This window comes from Dendropsophus ebraccatus, chromosome 6, assembly GCF_027789765.1.
Source record: "Dendropsophus ebraccatus isolate aDenEbr1 chromosome 6, aDenEbr1.pat, whole genome shotgun sequence".
Taxonomy (NCBI): domain Eukaryota; kingdom Metazoa; phylum Chordata; class Amphibia; order Anura; family Hylidae; genus Dendropsophus; species Dendropsophus ebraccatus.
In genome coordinates this window covers 71,108,080-71,128,381 of record NC_091459.1, presented here as the reverse complement: position 1 = coordinate 71,128,381, position 20,302 = coordinate 71,108,080, and the positions used below count along the sequence as shown (strand labels likewise).

The window sequence follows — 20,302 nt, the reverse complement described above, 5'->3', positions numbered from 1 at the left end:
TTCCAGGCATCCAGAGTGGCACAAAGGCAGCCAGTTGACAAGCCAGCAGCGAAGCCTAGTGAAGTGCTCCTCTAGTACTTTAAATTTGCTTTATCCCTATTTACAAGTAATTGTCTGTACTTTTAGTAGCACTTAAAGGAGAAGTACACCTCCACTCAGAGGTCCCGGCGCCGATCAGGCAGTGCATTATGGGCACGGGGAGAGGTAAAACATGCTTCATTGTTACTCTCCCCTGCCGCCTGTCAAAAGTTATCTGAGGCTGGACTTTTCCTTTAAATAGGATGACAGTGCTGTTCCTTGATTGGTTGCTTCTAGCAGTATGGTGTGTTCAAGGACATGTCCTTAGACGATTGACCAGCGGAGTTGCCATGTGTCAGACTCTGGCCCGTCTGATATTGGTGGCTTATCTGTAAAATAGGCCATAAAAGTGTCACTGTCAAAGAGACGTGAAAAATTTTGATGGGTATGAGTATTCCGACCCTGACCAATTGTGAGAACGAGCAGGGACCATGCTGAAGCATCAGTTGCAAAGAATCCTAAATGATTCATTTTCTTATGTTAATGTTTAACAGTTGAAGATTGGGACAGCTTTCAAGCCATTTTAGACCATACCTACAAAATGCACATTAAGTCAGAGGCTAGTTTGCATCCTGTTTTGATGTCCGAGGCAGCTGTAAGTACGCTTATTTATAAATCTACCATGGAAACATGAATTTCCAGCATTTTTTTTAAATGTGTGGTTTTATGATTCATTACTTTACTTTTCTTTTTTTCTTTTTAGTGGAATACAAGGGCAAAACGAGAGAAATTGACAGAACTTATGTTTGAGCATTATAATATTCCAGCGTTTTTCCTCTGCAAAACTGCAGTTCTCACAGCGTATCCTTCTTAGTAGTAGCACTCTGGGATGGGACTCATACACCTGTGTGTCTTGGGTAGTATTGTGCATCAGTATAAAGCAGTGCTTCTCCATTCCAGTCCTCATGGCCACCAGCAGGTCCTATTTTGAGTATTTTCTTAGTATTTCACAGGTGATTTAATTATACTTGGTGCACCAGGTATTATCAAAGGGGTTCTTTGTATGGGATCCCATTTAAAACATGACCTGTTGATGGGCCTAAAGACTGAATTGAGAAACTCTGGTATACAGAAAGGTTTGTACCTGTTATATCTGCTTCTGTTCCTGTATACCTACCTGACTTCAAGGGGTATTTCAGGGAATCAATATTTTTGGCCTTTTTTAGCATAGGTCATCAATATCTGACCAGTAGGGTTCCATGTCCAAACACGCATGATCAACTGATTATATAATAATAATAATAATAATAATAATACTGTGGTCAGGTAACGGCTATGGCCTTTTCAGTGTTTACCATACAGACTTGGTGTGGTTTTTATATTACAGTTTACTAATGGTCAGGTTACTAGCTCTAAGCTACATGTAGTATCAGACAAAGTGGATCTAAAGTATACAGCACTGTGCCTGGTGATGACAAGGCTGCATCACTTGTTTTATGCTGTTTTTGTAATTTTCTTTAACAGGAGTTTGGGAGTTGCGTAAATAACATAGACTGCAAGCTGGTTGGAGTGGGATGGAAGGCCCTCAGTCTATGTATAGATGCAAGTCCCACCTCTCAGCCCCCGACCTATCTGACATTTATGGGATGACTGCTTTTGATTTTTTTTTTGTGGGAATAAAATATTTCCTTCACACTATGAATTAGCTTTGCTAATGGTCGATCTACGGGTCTGATTTTGGATAGTGGATCCACACATACTACAGCCATTCCAGTACATGATGGATATGTACTTCAGCAAGGTAAAATGCCACAGTACTTTGATTAGAAATTGCACTACCAAATTTAAAGATGTTTCCATGTTTTTTATGGTTCAATTTGTTTTTAAGTAGTTTACAACATAAAATAAGATGAGCAAACATGACCAAACATATACAAGTTATGCATCTGAAAAGTGTCAGCAATTATGTCAAAGATGCCAACAAAACAACTCAAGTATCAAGAAAAAGTGAAGGGGAAAGGGCCGGAGCTGATGAGATAACACGTCGCTTGCAGCTTGTAGCCAATCAAAATAGGGATGAACGAAACCAGCTATCTCCATCAATTGGTGGGTAGTTATAGTGAGTATGGCCCTCTCGGAGCTTATTGGGCAAACAGTAGTTACATATGCAAACCAGTAACAGTGAACAAAGTAGGCACACAAATACACACTGACATACACTCAACACAGGGGGGGAAAGTAGGTCAGGGAGGGTGAGGAGATACGGCAAGGAAACATCTGGGAAAGGGAAGAGGAGTTCGGGAGAAAGAAGGGAAAGAGGAGGTGGGAAACGCATAGGGTGGGAAGGAGAAGAGAGGGAGATGGGAAAAATGTGGAAGGATGTGGGAGCTCACCAACGCCCAGCCCCAGGACGTCCGAGGTGTCCAGGTCAGCAGTCTACGTACCTCCAAGGAAATTATCCCCAGCCAACCATCTAGTCATCTCAGGGGAAGACTGGAACAGTATCCAGACTCGCCATTTCGTGGAAAATGCCTTGCTCATGCTGTGCTCATCCGCCCTCAACTCTTCCATGTGCATTAGGGTACCAAAGGCCTCCGCCCACATTAATCTAGAGGGGGGAGTGGTCGTCCGCCACAACCTGGGAATGATTTGTCGGGCCGCCAGAAGGAAGAAGCCTAATAGGCCCTTCTTAATCGAAGGCAGGGATCCAGGCAATATGGAAAGAAGAGCCATCTCTGGCGTCAGGGTCAACTGGCTAAGTGTGACCTTGTTGTACAGGGCTTGAACTCCTCGCCACAAAGAGTGTACAGGTGGGCATGTCCACCAAATGTGGAGCATGGAGCCCACGGCTTGGGAACACCTCCAACAGGTATCTGAAACGGAGGGAAACCATTTGTGGAGGCGTTCAGGCGTGCGATACCACTGAGCCAACACCTTATAATTGAGTTCTTGTAGTCTGGAGGATACCGTAAGCTTGTGAGTGAGCGTAAAGGCTTTCTGCCACTCCTCATCGGAGAATTGCCTACCCAGCTCTCCATGCCAGGCCGACTGGAAACCCAACAACTGGTCCTCTGCCCCCTCAGACACCATCACATTATATAGTAAGGATATTCTATGATCCGGAGGTTCAGCAGCCATACAGAACTGCTCGAAGGTGGTTAATCCGATACAAAGCTCCCCCACTGGCGCCAAGGAGCCCAACTGATTACGCAGCTGAAAGTAATGCAGCCACGTCCCGAATCTATTAGCACTATCTCTCTCTATTTCTCTGAGCGGTTTTAGTCCGGTGCTAAGGACCACGTCTCTGACCCTGGGTGTGTGCGTGGTAGAAAGGGGAAATAGTGCGGAACCATTCATTAACCCTAGGAAATGAGGATTGTGTAAGAGAGGAGTGAGAGGGCCTGGGGTGGAAACCAGACCTGTTTTGACTGCAAAGCCCTTCCAAGAGGAATACAGGGTCCTCAGCAGGGGGGACAAGTCAAGATGTCTCGTGTCCACCCTTTTGGGAATCCAAAAGATCCCTTGCGCGGCATGTGTGTTGAGGGCATGCTCCAGGGCAACCCAGAGTTTAGTCGTTTTGCTGTGGAGGAGGTCCAGGACACAGGCAGCGATAGATGCTCTGTAGTAAACAGTGAAGTCAGGTAAGCCCGTACCACCACTATCTTTCCGCCTGATAAGAACCGAGTGCCGCAAGCGCGCCCTGGACGACCCCCACACAAACTTGGAACACATACGCCTGATTCGCTTTAGGAAGGAACACTGGAGACAGATAGGGAGGGTCTGAAAGTAGTACAGGATCTTCGGGAGGGAGTCCATCTTTAATACACTAATTCTACCAAACCAGGATAAAGGCAAGGCACTCCAACTCCGAAGATCCTTCTCTAGGGTAGAAAGAAGGGGCGCAAAGTTGAGATTATAAATGTGGGAGGGGTCAGCCGGTACACTGACTCCCAAGTATTTGATGTAATCAGATCTCCACTTGAATGGGAAGCTAGCACATAACAGGTCCACCTCTCGAGCAGGGATAGTAACATTTAGGATCTCAGACTTCTGCAGGTTCACTTTGAAGTTACTAAGGGAACCGAATCTTCTAAACTCCGACATGATGCTGGGGAGGCCCACCCTAGGGGAGGACATATAGATCATGAGGTCGTCCGCAAATAATGACAATTTATGTTCCTGATGCCCCACGCACACACCCTTTATGGCCTCGTTTCGTCTCAGAGCATTCGCTAAGCTCTCCATGACTAGAATATATAAAAAGGGGGATAGGGGGCAACCCTGTCGGGTACCATTAGTAACCCCGAAGGGGCTGGATAAAGAGCCGTTTATTCGCACCTGAGCTGTCGGGCCCGAGTACAGGGCGAGGATTCTGTCCAATATTTTACGGCCCAACCCCACCACCCGAAGGGTCTCCTCTAGGAACCCCCAGTGCACCCTATCAAAAGCTTTCTCGGCATCTACCGTCAGGAGGCACAGGGGGCTCCCAGAACGCCGAGCCCCGGAGATCAAGGACACAGTTTTGATAGTGTTGTCCCTGGCCTCTCGACCAGGGACAAAACCCACCTGTTCTAGGTTAATCATACCGGGGATCCAAGGTTGGAGGCGAAGAGCTAGGATCTTGGAATAGATCTTAAGATCAATGTTGATCAGGGATATAGGGCGGAAATTCCCACACACTGTCGCGTCCTTCCCGGGCTTCGGTATAACCGTTATGTGGGCCCTTAGGGCCTGGGGCGGGAATGGGCATTCAGGGGAGATAGCATTAAAGGAGCGTACTAGGAAGGGGGTGATCAAGTCTCCAAGTACCTTATAGAATCGTGGAGTGAGCCCGTCAGGACCCGGGCTCTTACCGGCCTTCAGCTTCTTGATGACCCCCAACACCTCCTCAGAGGAAAAATCAGAATCCAAATCCTCCACTTCATCCACAGGGATTCGTGGAGGAGCAAACTCCGCCAGGTAAGCCTCTGTAGCTGCCGCCACCCCAGGATCAGCAGGCATATGGGAACCCAAGTTATAAAGGTCAGAGTAATAAGTTCTAAATTCCTCCAGGATATCTGCCGTGGAGTACACAGCACCCTTGGTAGGGGAGTTCATAGAGAATAAGTATGACTGCTGAGGTCTGGGGTGCACAGTCCTGGCCAGTAGTCTGCCACACTTATCACCGTATTCAAAGTAATTACACTTCAGTCTATCCCGCATGCACAGGGAACGCTTATCTAGGATATTCAGGATACTCTGCCGGATGGTCAGAAGTTCTGCCTCCAGAGCAGGTGTCGGGGATGCCTTATTGGACGTCTCTCTCTGGCCCAGATCCGCTAGAAGTTTCTTCAGTTTGGCGGCGTTGGACTTTTTAATCCGTGCCCCATGTGAAATAAAAACTCCGCGCAGGACGCATTTTAGGGCCTCCCATTTTATCGGGTGGCCAGTGGGGTCCTCTGCGTGGGTGGACTCAAAGTCCCCTATGGTTTTTTTAACGTCCGCAAGGCATAGCTCGTCATTTAACAAGTTGTCGTTCAGACGCCAGCTGTAACATTTGTTGAAATGGGGAGCTATCCTAAGGGAACCCAGCACTGGAGCATGATCCGACCAGAGAAAAACATCCATGGAGGCCTTCGGGTGAAAGTCCAGGAGTGCATGAGAGACAAAGAGGTGATCTAGCCTACCATAACTGTTGTGGACCTGAGAGTAATGGCTATAGTCCCGGACGCCAGGGTGGAGCACCCGCCACAGATCCACCAGCTTCAGTGCTAAGAGGCTTTTTTTCAATGTACGGAGGGGAACAGATGACCTACCCGTTGAGGAATCCATACCTGGGTCCATGCAAAGGTTGAAATCGCCCCCCAGCAAGACAGGAGTGCCATCTGCAAACGAGGACAGTTCTCGGAGTGCCCTGGTACCGAAGTCTGCTTGTCCTTGATTAGGGAGATATAAGTTACCAATGGTGAGCACAACATTCGCAAGTTTAAGTTTTACAAACAGGTAACGCCCCTCATCATCATGCAGTGTACTAACCAACTCATGTTGGAGCGACCTATGTATGGCTATAGAGACGCCACATTTTTTCTTGTCAGGGTGGCGGCTATGGTACCACGAGGGATAATATCTGGAGGTGCTGTGGGGTGTACTAAGAAGACTGTAGTGAGTCTCCTGAATCATGGCTATCTGTACCTTCTTTTTGTGTAGGCGGTATAAAATCTGACTCCGTTTGGATGGATTATTTAGGCCTCGTACATTGTACGAGCAGAATGTCAAGTCTGCCATGATGTCACCTGGGAACCGGACGAATACCAAGGAGATAAACCACGCCCAAGGCGATGCGGAGGCGAGCACCCACTAGGAAGGAAAGGAGAGGAAAGAGGAAGGGATGAGGGAGAGAAAGAGGGGCTAGGGAGGGAAACACAGACCAACACAACAAACAAGACACAAACGAACATAGAAAAAGAGGAAGCTAAATCAGCCACCAAACACGCTACCAAAAACATCTCTTAAGTGTCAGCCGACAGTAACAGCTCAAGGCTGTCAACCCTATGTGGGGGAATGGGAGACCAGACGGGTAGCAATTGGGCCCACCCCAGCCTTAGTAAAAAACCCTCGATGGGAACACAAATATGAACCTCAGCACATAGCTTCAGGAAAAACAGGTAAGATTATAAATCAGTGAACACGGAACATAGACCACAAAGGAGGCAAGTGTCTCTTGTAATCAGGTAGGGGGTGCACGTCGCATGCGAGCCTTCCTCTGCGGCTTGGGACCCACTTGTTGCCACTTTTCTCCAGGTGGCAAAGAGGGAAGGCTACAAACAGACGGCCAATCTGGTATAGAGATCATTGGCAGCTCAAATGTCCCTAAGAACTTCGGAAGGTCCCCCAGAGAACGAAACGTTGCCGACTTGCCATCCTTTCTGGCGAATAACTGGAAAGGGTACCCCCAGCGATAGGGAATGTCGCGCTCCCTCAGAACCTCCAGAACCGGTCTCAGAGCCTTACGAAGCTGCAGGGTACGTCGGGCTAAATCCGGGAGCACCAGCAGTTTGTTGCCCTTATAGGATAAGTCCTTGGACTCCCTGGCTTTCTGGAGGATGGCTTCTTTGTCTTTGAAGAAGTGAATCCTGCAAACTACGTCCCTAGGACGTGCAGGGTCAGTCGATTTCGGGCCCAGAGATCTATGGATACGGTCTATTTCAATGATCTGGTCTGAGGATCGTTGTAGGAGGTGTAGGAAAAAGTCCGTGGCCCAAGTCTCTAATTGATTGGGGCCTATCTCTTCAGTCAGGCCCCGGATGCGCAAGTTATTGCGTCTATGACGGTTTTCCAAATCGTCTACGTGGGCGAGAAGTTCAGAGATCTGAAGTGAGTTGGCCTATATGGCTTGGCCGTGTAGATCTAGGGTAGTCAGGGTCTGTTCCTGTATCTCCTCCACCTCTACAATTCTCTGCCCCACTGTCTGTAAATCCTTATGGAGAGCAGCTATGTCCTGCTTATGAGAGGATTCCAGCTTAATAAACAAGGAGTCCAGCTCAGACTTAGTTGGCAGGGCCCTGAGGTGCGCCTTCCAGTCCCACTCCTCCATCATATCAATCCTCTCCCTGTCAGATCCACTGACCTGTAACATGGCGGGTGCCGGCGGCGCGGCAACATGTGCCCAAGATGGCGCCCGTCTCTGTCCGTCACACACGGGAGGCGCGTCAGACCACGGTGGGACCGGGGAGGCCGAAATGCCGGGGTCCGGGTAACCCGTGTCATGCTCCCTGGTGTCTCCTGTGGAGCTGGAGGAGCCGGAGGCGTTCGGGGAGGCTGACCGCGCCTGTGGAGATACCGGCGCTCCCGCCTGCAGTGAGCCGCCATGATTGCCCTGTGAGGAGATGGACCGCGTGTTCCGTAGGTACCGCTCCATGGCCCCCGAGTCTGTCTTCTGCTGGGAATCCGTCACGAGGGGCTTCCCCTTGCGGGAACGGGTCATTCGGGTGAGATTGATGGAGTTTAGAAGTGCTGAGGTCTGAAAATAGGCCGAGTGGTCCCGGAGCTCCAGCCGTGTGCTGCTTACTCCGCCATGTCCAGGCCACGCCCCTCTGTTTCCATGTTTTTTAATGGAGTTTGTGCATAATAAAAATTCCTTGTTTCACAATTTAAGGCTGGACAAATTATTGGATTTAAAGCTATCGCCTGTACTGTGCAGACATAGCCTTCAAAATTCTCAAAGCTGATCCCTTACACAAGATGTTGGTGGTTTCACAGTGAGCAGCGAACAGCTACAATTCTGCCCTGCACTCACCTAGGAACACCTATTAACATAGATTTCCAAAGAACAGCTGGGCTCAGTGTTGCAGTGTGAAATATTTTCTTTATTCATTTATCCATAAGAACAATGGATGGTAACTCACGCCAACGCCTTTCCAGTATGGAGCATACATTTAGTTATGACTAGGGGTAGGTTCTGTACAGGAAACACATTGGTTGGGATTTACCCTCCGTTGTTCATATTGATCACTGAATAAAGAAACTTTCCCACTGCAAGTCTATAGATACACTGTTGGAGTTGGGGGCTTATGTGCAGGTGTATCAAAGTGGGGAGCTGGTATCACTTCAGTTACTTCCTCTATTTTAAAAGTAATACAATTAAAGGGGTTGTTAATGGCATTGTCCCCATGCTGTGTGTATATGTGGTATGGCAAGTCAGATCTTTTCACTGCAGTGGAACTGAGCTGCAAAACCACATCCAAGTGGAGGACAGGAGAGTTGCTACAGCTGGAAGATAGCAGCCATGTTTTTCTTAATCTGGATTGGTTCCATTTGATACCCATCACTTTTCGTTCTGTGTAGACTGCACAATTGGATATCTAATTACCTGGACGCTGGCATTGTTGTTAACTGCAGCATCTGGGAAATTAGGATTCGATATTGAGCCCTCCTTGGTGCCACATATGGGTGTTGGTGGTATAACACAGCTGCCTCCTGCATTTATGGAGCCCACTCCATACTCCCCAACATTTCACATATATGCATGTTAAAACATCAGTAAGGCATTATAGGAGAAAGTTGTTAAGCAGTGACATGAAATTTCCAGTGATATTTCAGTTAAACTAGCTATATTTAGGCCTTTCAGCTTACTAATTTCATCTTCTTTTTTTATCTTGTTTCAGGGATTGTAAAATCCCCTCTGGCTGGAGATTTCATTACTATGCAATGTAGAGAATTATTTCAAGAGATGAATGTGGACTTGATCCCGCCGTACATGATTGCATCGAAGGTAGGAAACGTTTGTTAATACGTATTAGAAGGGAAAATGAACTATTGAAAATTTCTGCAGCAGTTCTGATCAAAATCCCCAGATTGCAGATTTACTTGCAGATCTGAGGGTTATCTGAAGCAAAATCCAAACACAATTGGGTCTTCTGTGCATTTTGACAATCCTATTGAAGTCATAGGTGAACACCTGTAATAACTAACGTCATAAACTGTAGATGTAAAGGGGTTTACCGGTCGCAATTAGTTTGCATGTTTATCTCCGCTAATCCATAGTCACCATGGTTCTGAAGTCTTCTGATCCCTGCTACTGTCTCCTCTTCCTGATTCCAAAGATGTTTTGTGCAGGCAGGTCTGCCCACTCAGCCAATCACTTGGTGGCAGCAGCAGGGACCTGAATGCTTTAGAGCCATAGCAACTGTGGATCATCAGAGTGGATATCTACTGGGAAAATCGGCAGCAAATCCACTCTGCGTGCATTTAGTCTGATAATGTGACTTAACAGAACATGGTTGATGCTGAGATCCTGTTTTTGGGAAATTTCAGGAGCCAGTACGGGAGGGAGCTCCAGCTAATTGGAAGAGAAAAGAGAAGCTACCTCAGGTCACACGTTCTTGGCACAATTACATGTGCAGTGTAAGTCCATGGTTACTTTGTATGTATGTATGTATGTTTCTATCACCTAATGGGTATTCATTCTTCCCTCTTCTATTATCAGTCTGTAATACAGGATTTCCAAGCATCTGCTCTCCAAGTTTCAGATTCCACCTACGACGAGCAGTAAGTTGTTTGTTTTTTTTTTTTTTTTTTTTTCTTAATAGGTTTCATTTCAATGATATAGAAGTTGAAACACCTTAATGCCTCTAAATGCAATCTGTTAGTAGATAAGCATTCAGCCCTAGATGCTTGGCATAGTAGATGCCATTACTGTCTCCTGGAGTAGGGTCTTTCATAGTCTGTCTACTTCAATTGTAAAGACCCATCTCCTGGTTTGATGCCTTAATCACTTTATCTCCACATGTAACAAATGTCTCTTGGTCCCTTGCATAGTGCATAAAAGAATAGCAGTCGAAAGACCTTATAAGAGTTGTTCTGTCACATTTTTGTAGGGTGGCAGCACAGATGCCTACTGTCCACTACGAGTTTCCAAATGGTTATAACTGCGACTTTGGAGCAGAACGTCTAAAAATTCCAGAAGGGTTGTTTGACCCTTCAAATGTTAAGGTCAGTATTTGTTAACTTGGTAGATTCTCATGTTTTCTATGTACAAAATAACTGTTAAAATAATTGTAAAAATAACTGCAGTGCTCCCGTGCTGATAGTTAACCCTATAATTGCTACGGACAGTGCGACCACCACATCTATTAGGGATCGAAGAGTCCCAAGCACTACCAAAGTCTATTTCTGCTTCCCTTAATTTCCCTGCCGCTGTCACAAGCTCGCCTAAACTGGTGGCAGATTCAAATCCAGTAGTGCAATGACAGAACCAGATCAGTTCCCTCATTGCAATAAAAGCTCCTATGATGCTTCTATTGCATTGAGAGAACTATAAAGAATGCAAACTGTCAGACTGTACACCCCTTCATGGCAACAATTTTCTCTAATGGCAGTGTCCTTTCTTAGCAGGATAATGTGCCCTGTCTCATTGGGTGGAGGCCATCGTCAAGACTTTTGCCATCTGGGACATCTTTGGCATGTTCACAGGATGCAGCCTTTTACACCACTCACATTAACCTCAATGGAAGTTCCATGCACAAGCCCTCTTCTAATTAATAGGTCTTGTTTACGGAACTTTCTGGGTGTGGGATGGCAACCAATATCCTGCTCTCAGCTGTGATTGCACGCCAGTCTGGAGAGAAAATCATTGTGATCGGGTACAATTTAATGCTATGAGGGATCAGTGTATATGTTGCAGTGAAATGATAGACTCCTGGAATTTGATCAAATCCCAGCATATGGCGGTGGGGCAGACTGGCTGGGGAAGCAGGAGGCGTGAAGCAGGGGAAATGAGCGGAACGGGGAGAAGAGAGGCACACCTCCCAGCAGGTATATGGTGGCGGGGCGAACGGGACCGGAGGTGGATTGGGAGCAGAGCGGTACACCTCCCGGCAGGCATACAGCGTTGGGGCGGACGGGGAGCAGAAGGCATGTTGCGGGGCGGACTGGACCGGAGGCGGACGGGGAGCAGAGCGGCACACTTCCCGGCAGGCATATGGCGGCGGAGGGGACTGGGAGCAGAGAGGCGATACGGTAAGCAAATTCCATGTCGCGGGGGAAATTACATTACTTTCCTGAAAGGGGTCAGTGATTTGATCAATTCCGTAGGGAAATGATGGAATGGCATGATAATTTCATAATTTCCCGGAATTTGATCAAATCCCTGATTCTGTCCTTTCCCTTCAACATATATATTTCTCTGTTGTACTAATGCGTAAGTTAAACATTAAGCACTTAAGTGTCACTGTCGTTTCACAAATGTTATAGAGACATGTCAAAAGTTTGGATCGGTTCAGGTCTAAATGTTCAGACCCGTACCGACCAAGAGATTGAGCCGGGAGAAGACTGCGCTAAGCGTGGTGCTCTCCCACCTATGGCTGTATCCATGTTTTCTTGGCAGCCCTAGGGCCACATCCAAATTATGCAGTTGCAGGGAATCGAATGCAGAGGGTTCAGAGAACGTTACTGATCCCAGACAGGTTTGCTGAACTCTAGCGACCACTACTCCATTCCGGCAGGCAAGTTAATACCTTTTTCTTGAGAATCCTAGATGTCAGACCTCCTGTAATTGTGCTTATTCTTTATTTTCTGGATCAGGAATAAGTTTTAATCGTGGGACCATCCTTATTCAATCCTATCCAAACCTTAAAAATAGTTTTAAGTGAATTCAAATAATGTTTTTTTTTTTATGGCATTGATCTCTGAGTTTTGGTTGGTTATTTGACGTGTGTTATTTTTCTTTTTTTTTTTTTTGTTTGTTCCCCCCCCCCCCCCCCCCCCCCCCTCAGGGTTTGTCTGGTAATACTATGCTTGGTGTCAGTCATGTTGTAACTACAAGTGTTGGAATGTGTGACATTGATATCAGGCCGGTAAGTATAGAAATACAATGACTTTATTAAATAAACCTTATGCCATAAATAGAGATGTCTATGAATTTTATTTTTTTTATTTTTTATTTTTTTACATTAACCTCCATAAGGAGAAAGCAAATTTCTTTTCTCTCCACACCCTCTAAGAACCATATTTCATTTATTTTTCTCTCTACAGTGCTGTATGAGACCTTTTTTTTTTTTCTAGGATAAATTAATGGCACTATTAATTTTATGATAAAATGTACTACAAAACAAAAGTGAATTCTATATAGGCTTTATTGTCTTTTTGAGTTTACCTTGCTGTAAGATTTACATGTTAATGTTATTCAATATAGTTGGAGATAATAGAGAAGGTCGGAGTGGTGGACAGGGTAAAATATGAATGATAGGACATAAGAATGATGGATGGTGGTACCTGATGATGATAGCTGGTGCACAATAATATAATATGATAATAATCTAAAAACAATAACAGGGAAGCCTCAGAATGTATGGACTGGGGACCTGTTCAGCTCATAGGGCTCCATTATATATATGGACCTGCGGACTCGAGTGGGAAATCCAGTTTGGTACCCTACACGGGCCACAATTAAGTGGAGAACGGTGGGGCCCTTTTGGATGTGGACTGGGGAGAGTTGGTGTCCTCATCAGGACTGCCCATCAATAGTTCGAGGGGGGTCCAGGTGGGAGGCCTGAGACTTTGACCTGGGTCAAGAAGGTGAAAAATTAATGGTGGGCTAAAAGTGATATAGGAAAAAAAATATATATAGTGGAATGTGGATGAGTGAATCAGAAGAATGAATGGTGATGCCCGTCTTCTTCGTTCTTATTTTTCTTTCTTCTTGTGCTCTGACAGATAAAAAGGGGCATTCGTTGAGTGTTAAAGTAGGACGTGGCGAGGTATAGGCTGTCAGATTTAAAGTTGGTATAGAGTCCATTGATATATTAAAGGGTGTTTTAAGACCGGAGAAACCAGGCCTGCCTTCTGGCAACTGATGAATTGAAACAGTTGGATAACCTTGCTTAGGATATGTAATTAATATATTGAAATGAGGTAACGTCAGCTAGTGAAGGTGTGGGATGGAAGCATATGTTATTACATCTGATTTTTGTAATGTGTGAATGTATTTGTCAGTGTTTTTTTTGTTTTTTTTTTTGGGGGGGGGGGGGGGAAACCTTATTCAATATAGTCACCTAGGTGTCACAAAGTCTAAAGCTTACTGCAAGTTGTTGGGTTGACTACTTTGTCCCAGTGATTGACTTTTATATTCTTCTGATAGGGATTGTATGGCAGCGTGATTGTTGCTGGAGGGAATACCTTGTTACAAGGCTTTACAGACAGGCTGACTCGAGAACTCTCACAAAAGACTCCACCGGTAGGTGACTTTTAGTGGCCTTTTCTTGATTAGATCACTTCAGATATGAGTATGATCACACACATGTTTTCAAATACATTGATGCTTAAAATGTGATATGTTATAGGCTATCCTGTTTGCAGGTTTTATAGAGTCTGGTAATGGAATGAAAACCGGCAGTGTTGTAACCTTTGGGTCACTGTCCTTTGGGAAAACTTTTGACATGTCAAAAGTTTTGATCGGTTCGTGTAAAAGTGTTCAGACCTTTACCGATCGGCCGAACAAGCGAGGAAAGGACCATGCTGCAGCGCATTCTCTACCCTCTCTGTGTCAGCATAATCATTTGGGCTTTATTATAAGCCCAACTGATCACATGACAGAGAGTCTGGAAAACACAACGCTTAGCGTGGTCTTCTCGGTATGGGTCTAAACACCTATTCACAGACCGATCAAAACTTTTCACATGTCTCTGCGACATGTCAAAAGTTTTGCCAAACGACAGGTACACTTTAAAGGGAAACTGTCGGCTAGAAAACACATCCTAAACTGCTTACATGGTTACATAGCTACGTAAGCAGAGATCTGTACATACATTGTGTGTGCATTGTCTGTGCCAGAGAAATACAGCTCACTCTGTGTGCAGTCACTGACCAGTAAGAGTGGCTCCAAAGCAAGCTATAAAGCCATGTAAGCAGTTTGGAACCTCTTTACTAGCAGAGCATTTCCCTTTAGGCCTTGTTCACATGTCAGAAATCCTGCCTATAATCGTGGACTTGCAAGTGTGGATATGATTATGCAAGTGTATCCTTAACTGTCTTCATTTGCATGGAACCATTGCTTGACATGGATGGATATGTGGGCTGTATAATGGCTTGTCAGTATTTTTTTCCCCACACAGATCAGTCCTTTTACATATCTGTAGCTACTGCGGATGTGTAAAAGTGTCCATTAAAATCAGTGGGTATAATACTGTGCCCAATTATGGACCTGTATTTGCAGACAGCATAATATTGCTATATAAAAGATGTTCTGCCATCTAGGGATAATCTCAGGAATTGTGTGATTATATTTTTGCATCAGTATAAGCTTCCATTCCTTTATTGCTTTCATTTCTTTATTCCTTTACTGTCAATAAGAGAGTAACACATGAGGGTGAGAATTACATGTTGCCTACCTTAATGACTATTTTTTCTCCATCAATAGAGCATGAGGTTAAAGCTGATTGCAAATAACACGACAGTAGAGCGAAGGTTTAGTTCTTGGATTGGTGGTTCTATCCTCGCCTCTCTGGTAGGTATTTACATGTGAATGGCAATTTGTGTACTCTGCATAAGAATAGTACAGTATGTATTAGATTTCTCAACAAAATATAAAATATGTACTATTTCCAACTGGTTCTCAGTATGATTATGACACATTAACAGGGCAATGATCATTTCCCTGATCAACACTGCTCTGTTATGCACAGGCCTATTGTCAGGGCCACTGATTGTGTTTTTTTTTTTTTTTTTTTCTGTTGTCCTAAAAATTTCTGGGTGACTATTCCTGGATACTTTTGATGGTATGTCAAACTACTTGAGGCATAATATACTTGCAGCTAAGATCTGTATCAAACGAAGAGCATAGACATGGCACTCACCCATAGAAGTCTTCACCGTATCTTTATTAGATTTCTGCAAACATCATAAAAACAGGTATAACGAGAGGACGCCTAGCGTGTAGCAGCGACAGCTGTTTCCTGCCTATTCGGCGCTTCTTCACGGCTGCGTATGACGTCCTACGTTATCTACATAATTAAATAATGCCTATCTATTTACATACACAACAACAATGAAATAGTGCATTTAACCCTTAGACGACCCAGGGCGTATAGTTACGCCATGGAAGTCTGTCCCCAGACGACCTAGGGCGTAACTGTACGCCCTGGGTGTTTCTCACGCTACGAAGCGTGCTCCGGAGCGGAGCGCGCTTCATAGCAGGTGGGGGCCGGCTGCAATCAGCAGCCGGGACCTTACCGGCAATGACACGCTGCAGCGATCGTGGCGCGACCGCGGCGTTTAAGTGTAAGTGACAGGGGGAGTCCCCTGTCACTTACCGATCGGGACCCCCGCAGTGTGACTGCGGGGGTCCCGATCGGTAAAACGGGCCGCTGGAGGTCTCTCACCTGCCTCCGTGCGGTCCGATCGGCGCTCTGGTCACTGAGCCTGCACAAGCAGGCTCAATGAGCAGATCGCCGATAACACTGATCAATGCTATGCCTATGGCATAGCATTCATCAGTGTATAAATCAAAGTAATGTATGTACAAGTCCCCCAAAGGGACTTCAAATGTGTAAAAAAAAAAAAAGTTAAAAACACTAACACACTACCCCAAAACCCCTCCCCCAATAAAAGTTGAAATCACCCCCCCTTTCCCATTATATAAATAAAATATATAAAAATAAATAAATAGATAAACATATAATATACCGTAGCGTGCGTAATTGTCCGATCTATTAAAATATAACAAGCGTCATTGCGAACGGTAAACGGCGTACACGAAAAGAGGGAAAAAAGTGCGCGGATTACCGATTTTATGTTACATTATATATATAAAAAAATTAATAAAAAGTGATCAAAACGTCCGATCTTCACAAATATGGTATTAATAAAAACTAGAGATCATGGCGGAAAAAATGACACCCCATACAGCCCCGTAGGTGAAAAAATAAAACCGTTATAAGCGTCACAATAGTCCCATTTTATTTATAATTAATTGCCAAAAAAAAGGATTTCATTTTAAAAAAATATATAACATTAGAGAATCTGCGTAAACCTGCATATGGTTGTGTTCGTACTGACCTATAGAGTAATGGTATCATGTCGCTTTTACCATATAGTGCATTACGTAGACACAGAAACCCCCCCAAACGTTACCATATTGCATTCTTTTTTGCGATTTCACCAATTTATATCTTCATAAATAATATATTTGGAATTCCATCATACGTGTTATGGTAAAATGAATGACTCCATTACAAAGTACAACTATTCCTGTAACAAATAAGCCCTTACATGGCCTGTAGATAAAAAACTGAAAGTGCTGGAGCTCTTAGAAGGGGAGGAGGGAAAAACGGAAACACTAAGATCAAAATTTGCGCGGTCCACTGGGTCATTTTGGGCCTGGTCCTCAAAGGGTTAAACAAAAACATTAAAAACAACTAAATAAAGGCATTAAATTCATTTCTATCGTTTAACCCTGCTGGTCCGGTAGCATCAAAGTAGGAAATAAGGTAAGCTTCTTGTTGCAACAAAAGGGTATGTCGGTCACCGCCCCCCTCTGGTGCAAAGATACGTTCCAGTCCTGCAAATTTTAAGTGATCCTTCTCACCTTTATGTGCCGTGTGAATATGCTCAATAAATCTAGTAGAGCCTTTCCCTGTAACCAGGGAATGGAAATGTTCTTTTATTCTGTAGTATAGCTTTCTTTTTGTTTTACCTATATAAAAACGTTGGCATGGGCAAATTATCGCATATACTATAAATAGAATGGCAGGTTATGAGTTGTTTCACCTTCCATTGTTTTCCGTTTAACTGTACAATATTCATGGCTAAATTATAATTACACACTGAGCATTGAAAACACTTTTTATTGCCTTTGGGTCCTAATTTATCTAGCCAAGTTAATTGGTGTTGAATTTGGGCGCTGTTCATATTATCACCGATAGTGCGATTTTTCCTTTGGGTAATCAGAGGTTTCCGTGATGCTACTTCTTTTAATATAGGGTCGCTCTCTAGTAAGTACCAATTTTTTTGAATCGTTCGTTTAATGAAGTCATTTAAAGGGGTATTTTTAAAAGAGAAACAAAACCTTTTTTCTTTTTTCTGTTTATAATTTTTTGATTTTAATGTCGATCTCTCTATTTTTTCTGTAATTTTTTACTTGCAGCTAAGAGTGTAATATGGGGCTAGTAGTAAATATTTATTCGATACCTATGTGTTTTTTGTTTTTTTTTTAACCCTTAGAGGAGCGGACCAATTTCAAATTTTGTCTTTAGTTTTTCCTCCTTGTGCTTAAAAGGCCATAGCAGTTGCTTTTTTTCACCTAGAAACCCACATGAGCCCTTATTTTTTGTGCCACTAATTGTACTTCGCAATGACAGGCTGAGTTTTTTCATAAAGTACACTGCGAAACCAGAAAAAAATTAAATGATTGGTGAAATTGAAAAAGAACTTTTATTTTATGGCTTTTAAATTTAAACCATTGTTAACAAATATATGTTCCTAAAAATCGCTCTCTTCCTAGGCTTATAGCGCTTCTATCCTTTGCTCTATGGGGCTATGTGAGGTGTCATTTTTTTTTGCGCCATGATCTGTACTTTCTATCAGTAACTTGATTGCGCATATGTGACTTTATGATCACAATTTTTTGGCACTTATGACGTTTACCGTGCGAGATCAGGAATGTGATAAATTTATATATTTTTACGCACGTGGCAATACTAAACATGTTTGTTTATTTTTATTTATAACATGGGAAAAAGGGGGTGATTCAAACTTTTATTAGGCGCTAATAGCCGCGGTCCCGGATTTCATGCGGCACCCAGGACCGTGGCGCCGCACTGAACTACCCTAGGCGGCCCAGGACGTACAGGTAAGTCCAGGGTCGTCTAGGGGTTAAGGTATACTGCGTTCTAGGGAGAATAAAAATAAAACTTTCAGTTGTCCCCTGAAAGACCCATCCTTATCCTTCCAGTAATAAAATAAAATAAAATATTTAGTTCAATGGCAAAAATCTTGCTGCCTACTTCTTGTTTACCTGCCCAAGTTTGGGAAGACTTTTAAGAAGGGTGAGGCAGCGCACTAATTGGCTGACCGCCAGGAAATGCTGGGGGCCCTGAAGCAAGCAGGAGCCTGGAGCAGGAGAAGTATGCTATGAGGGTTAAAGTGTTACATATCCACAGCAATCCAATGAAAATTCTGCTGTGGATATGTAACCAATAGACCTTCACGCTACATGGATCCACAGCGGATTTCTCTGCAAACCCGCAGCGTGAAATCCGCTGCAGATCCGGTACGTGTGAAGGCACCAAGAGAGAGAAGGAAAGATTCCAGTTTCCATTAAGCAATTTATGCCCCTTTGCAGTACAGTTGCTTGGTGTTGTTGGTGTGTTTTTTTTTTTTTTTTTTTTTTGTCTTTTGTTCTGTGTCTGCATGCAGCTTAAGAATGAGTCTTAAGGCATTTTTACACGGGCTGAATATCGTTAATGAGTGTTCCTAGGACCACTCAATAACCTGATGATTGGTCCATTTACACAAAGATTATCTGACAGATTATCTGCCAAAGATTTGAAGCCAAAGCCAGGAATGGATTTGAAAAGAGGAGAAATCTCAGGCTTTCCTTTATGACCTGATCTGTTTATAGTCTTCCTGGCTTTGGCTTCAAATCTTTGGCAGATAATCTGTCAGATAATCTTTCTGTTTAAAGTTGACCCTAACTGTGCCAGCAGCTGACTAGCAAGCAAACAACCACTGCACTTCATGCGAACCGCTTGATTACTCAACAAACTAGATCTCACGAGATCTTAACAAGCCGATTGTTGTTGCAGGAATCTGATAAGTTAAATACTTGTATAAAAATTGTGATAAGGATACATCCCTTGAGCCTAAATTGTCTTTCTTGCAGGGCACATTCCAGCAGATGTGGATTTCTAAACAGGAATATGAAGAAGGAGGAAAACAGTGTGTGGAAAGAAAATGTCCTTAGTGGTTTATTTCAGGTTACTGTCCCGTCTTGTGCCCTTGTATGAAATAGCTTTTGCTCACTCAGGAAACCAATGGACTTCTTTTGTAGTTAACAGCCTCCCATAGATGTTTGACTCCTCAATAGAAATCTGGGTAGCAAGCATTTGCATAAAACGTTTTCCAAGCAATAACCTCTTCCTATTTTATAATTTTCCCATGGAGCTTCCCCTTTACTCCCATCATTAATGCGGTTTCTGGCATTGACAAATTCAGGACAAGCATCAGGATCAACACATGAGATTTGTTAGAAACTGCTAAACTGCTAACTCCCCCCCCCCCCCCCCCCCTTTTATTTTTGTAAAATATTTAATGAAATTCAGCAGTTTTTTTTTTTTTTTTTTTTTTTATATTTAGCATTTTCGTTAAACTAATGAATTGTTCACTATTAAAATTACTGCCTAAATCACTGTGTTTTTTTTTTTCCCTTTAATGCAATCCCAACCAATATTGCTTATTCTCAGACCAAACTAAATTGTAGGCTGCAGTGAATAATAGTACAAAAAGTTTTAATGTAGATACTTAAATGAGCCATTTATGTAACTTATCAACACATTACCAAAGTCCCCGCAGTCCCTTCTATTGGACATTGTTAAAGACTATAAGAGGTGGAATTCATATGATTAGCCATCAAAATTATCTGCCTAATGTGTTGCTGAAATGGGTCTGATCCATCAAGGCATGGACGCCACAAGACCTCTCTAGATATCTAGCACCATAAAGTTAGCAGCAGATCCTTTATTACTGAATGTAAGCTATCTCTTAAGAAATTTTTTTTTTTACTCAATTGCTATGGATGAAATATTTCTTGTGT

General features: G+C 43.7%; 1 protein-coding gene across 2 annotated transcripts in view; it reads left to right on the top strand.

Moving 5' to 3' along the window:
* Window positions 1-19,861, top strand: part of LOC138794882 (actin-like protein 6A) — a 32,899-nt gene extending 13,038 nt beyond the window's left edge. The window contains exons 4-14 of one of the 2 annotated variants that reach the window (XM_069973809.1): window positions 573-673; window positions 782-879; window positions 1,725-1,819; window positions 9,162-9,268; window positions 9,811-9,900; window positions 9,983-10,044; window positions 10,374-10,488; window positions 12,270-12,350; window positions 13,634-13,729; window positions 14,912-14,998; window positions 19,373-19,861. In XM_069973809.1, coding sequence (XP_069829910.1) covers window positions 573-673; window positions 782-879; window positions 1,725-1,819; window positions 9,162-9,268; window positions 9,811-9,900; window positions 9,983-10,044; window positions 10,374-10,488; window positions 12,270-12,350; window positions 13,634-13,729; window positions 14,912-14,998; window positions 19,373-19,453 — 1,013 coding nt within the window. In that variant the 3' untranslated portion in view covers window positions 19,454-19,861. The remainder of the gene's footprint in view (window positions 1-572; window positions 674-781; window positions 880-1,724; window positions 1,820-9,161; window positions 9,269-9,810; window positions 9,901-9,982; window positions 10,045-10,373; window positions 10,489-12,269; window positions 12,351-13,633; window positions 13,730-14,911; window positions 14,999-19,372) is intronic. The other variant, XM_069973808.1, reaches the window with a different exon arrangement.
* The last annotated feature ends 441 nt before the right edge of the window (window positions 19,862-20,302 follow it).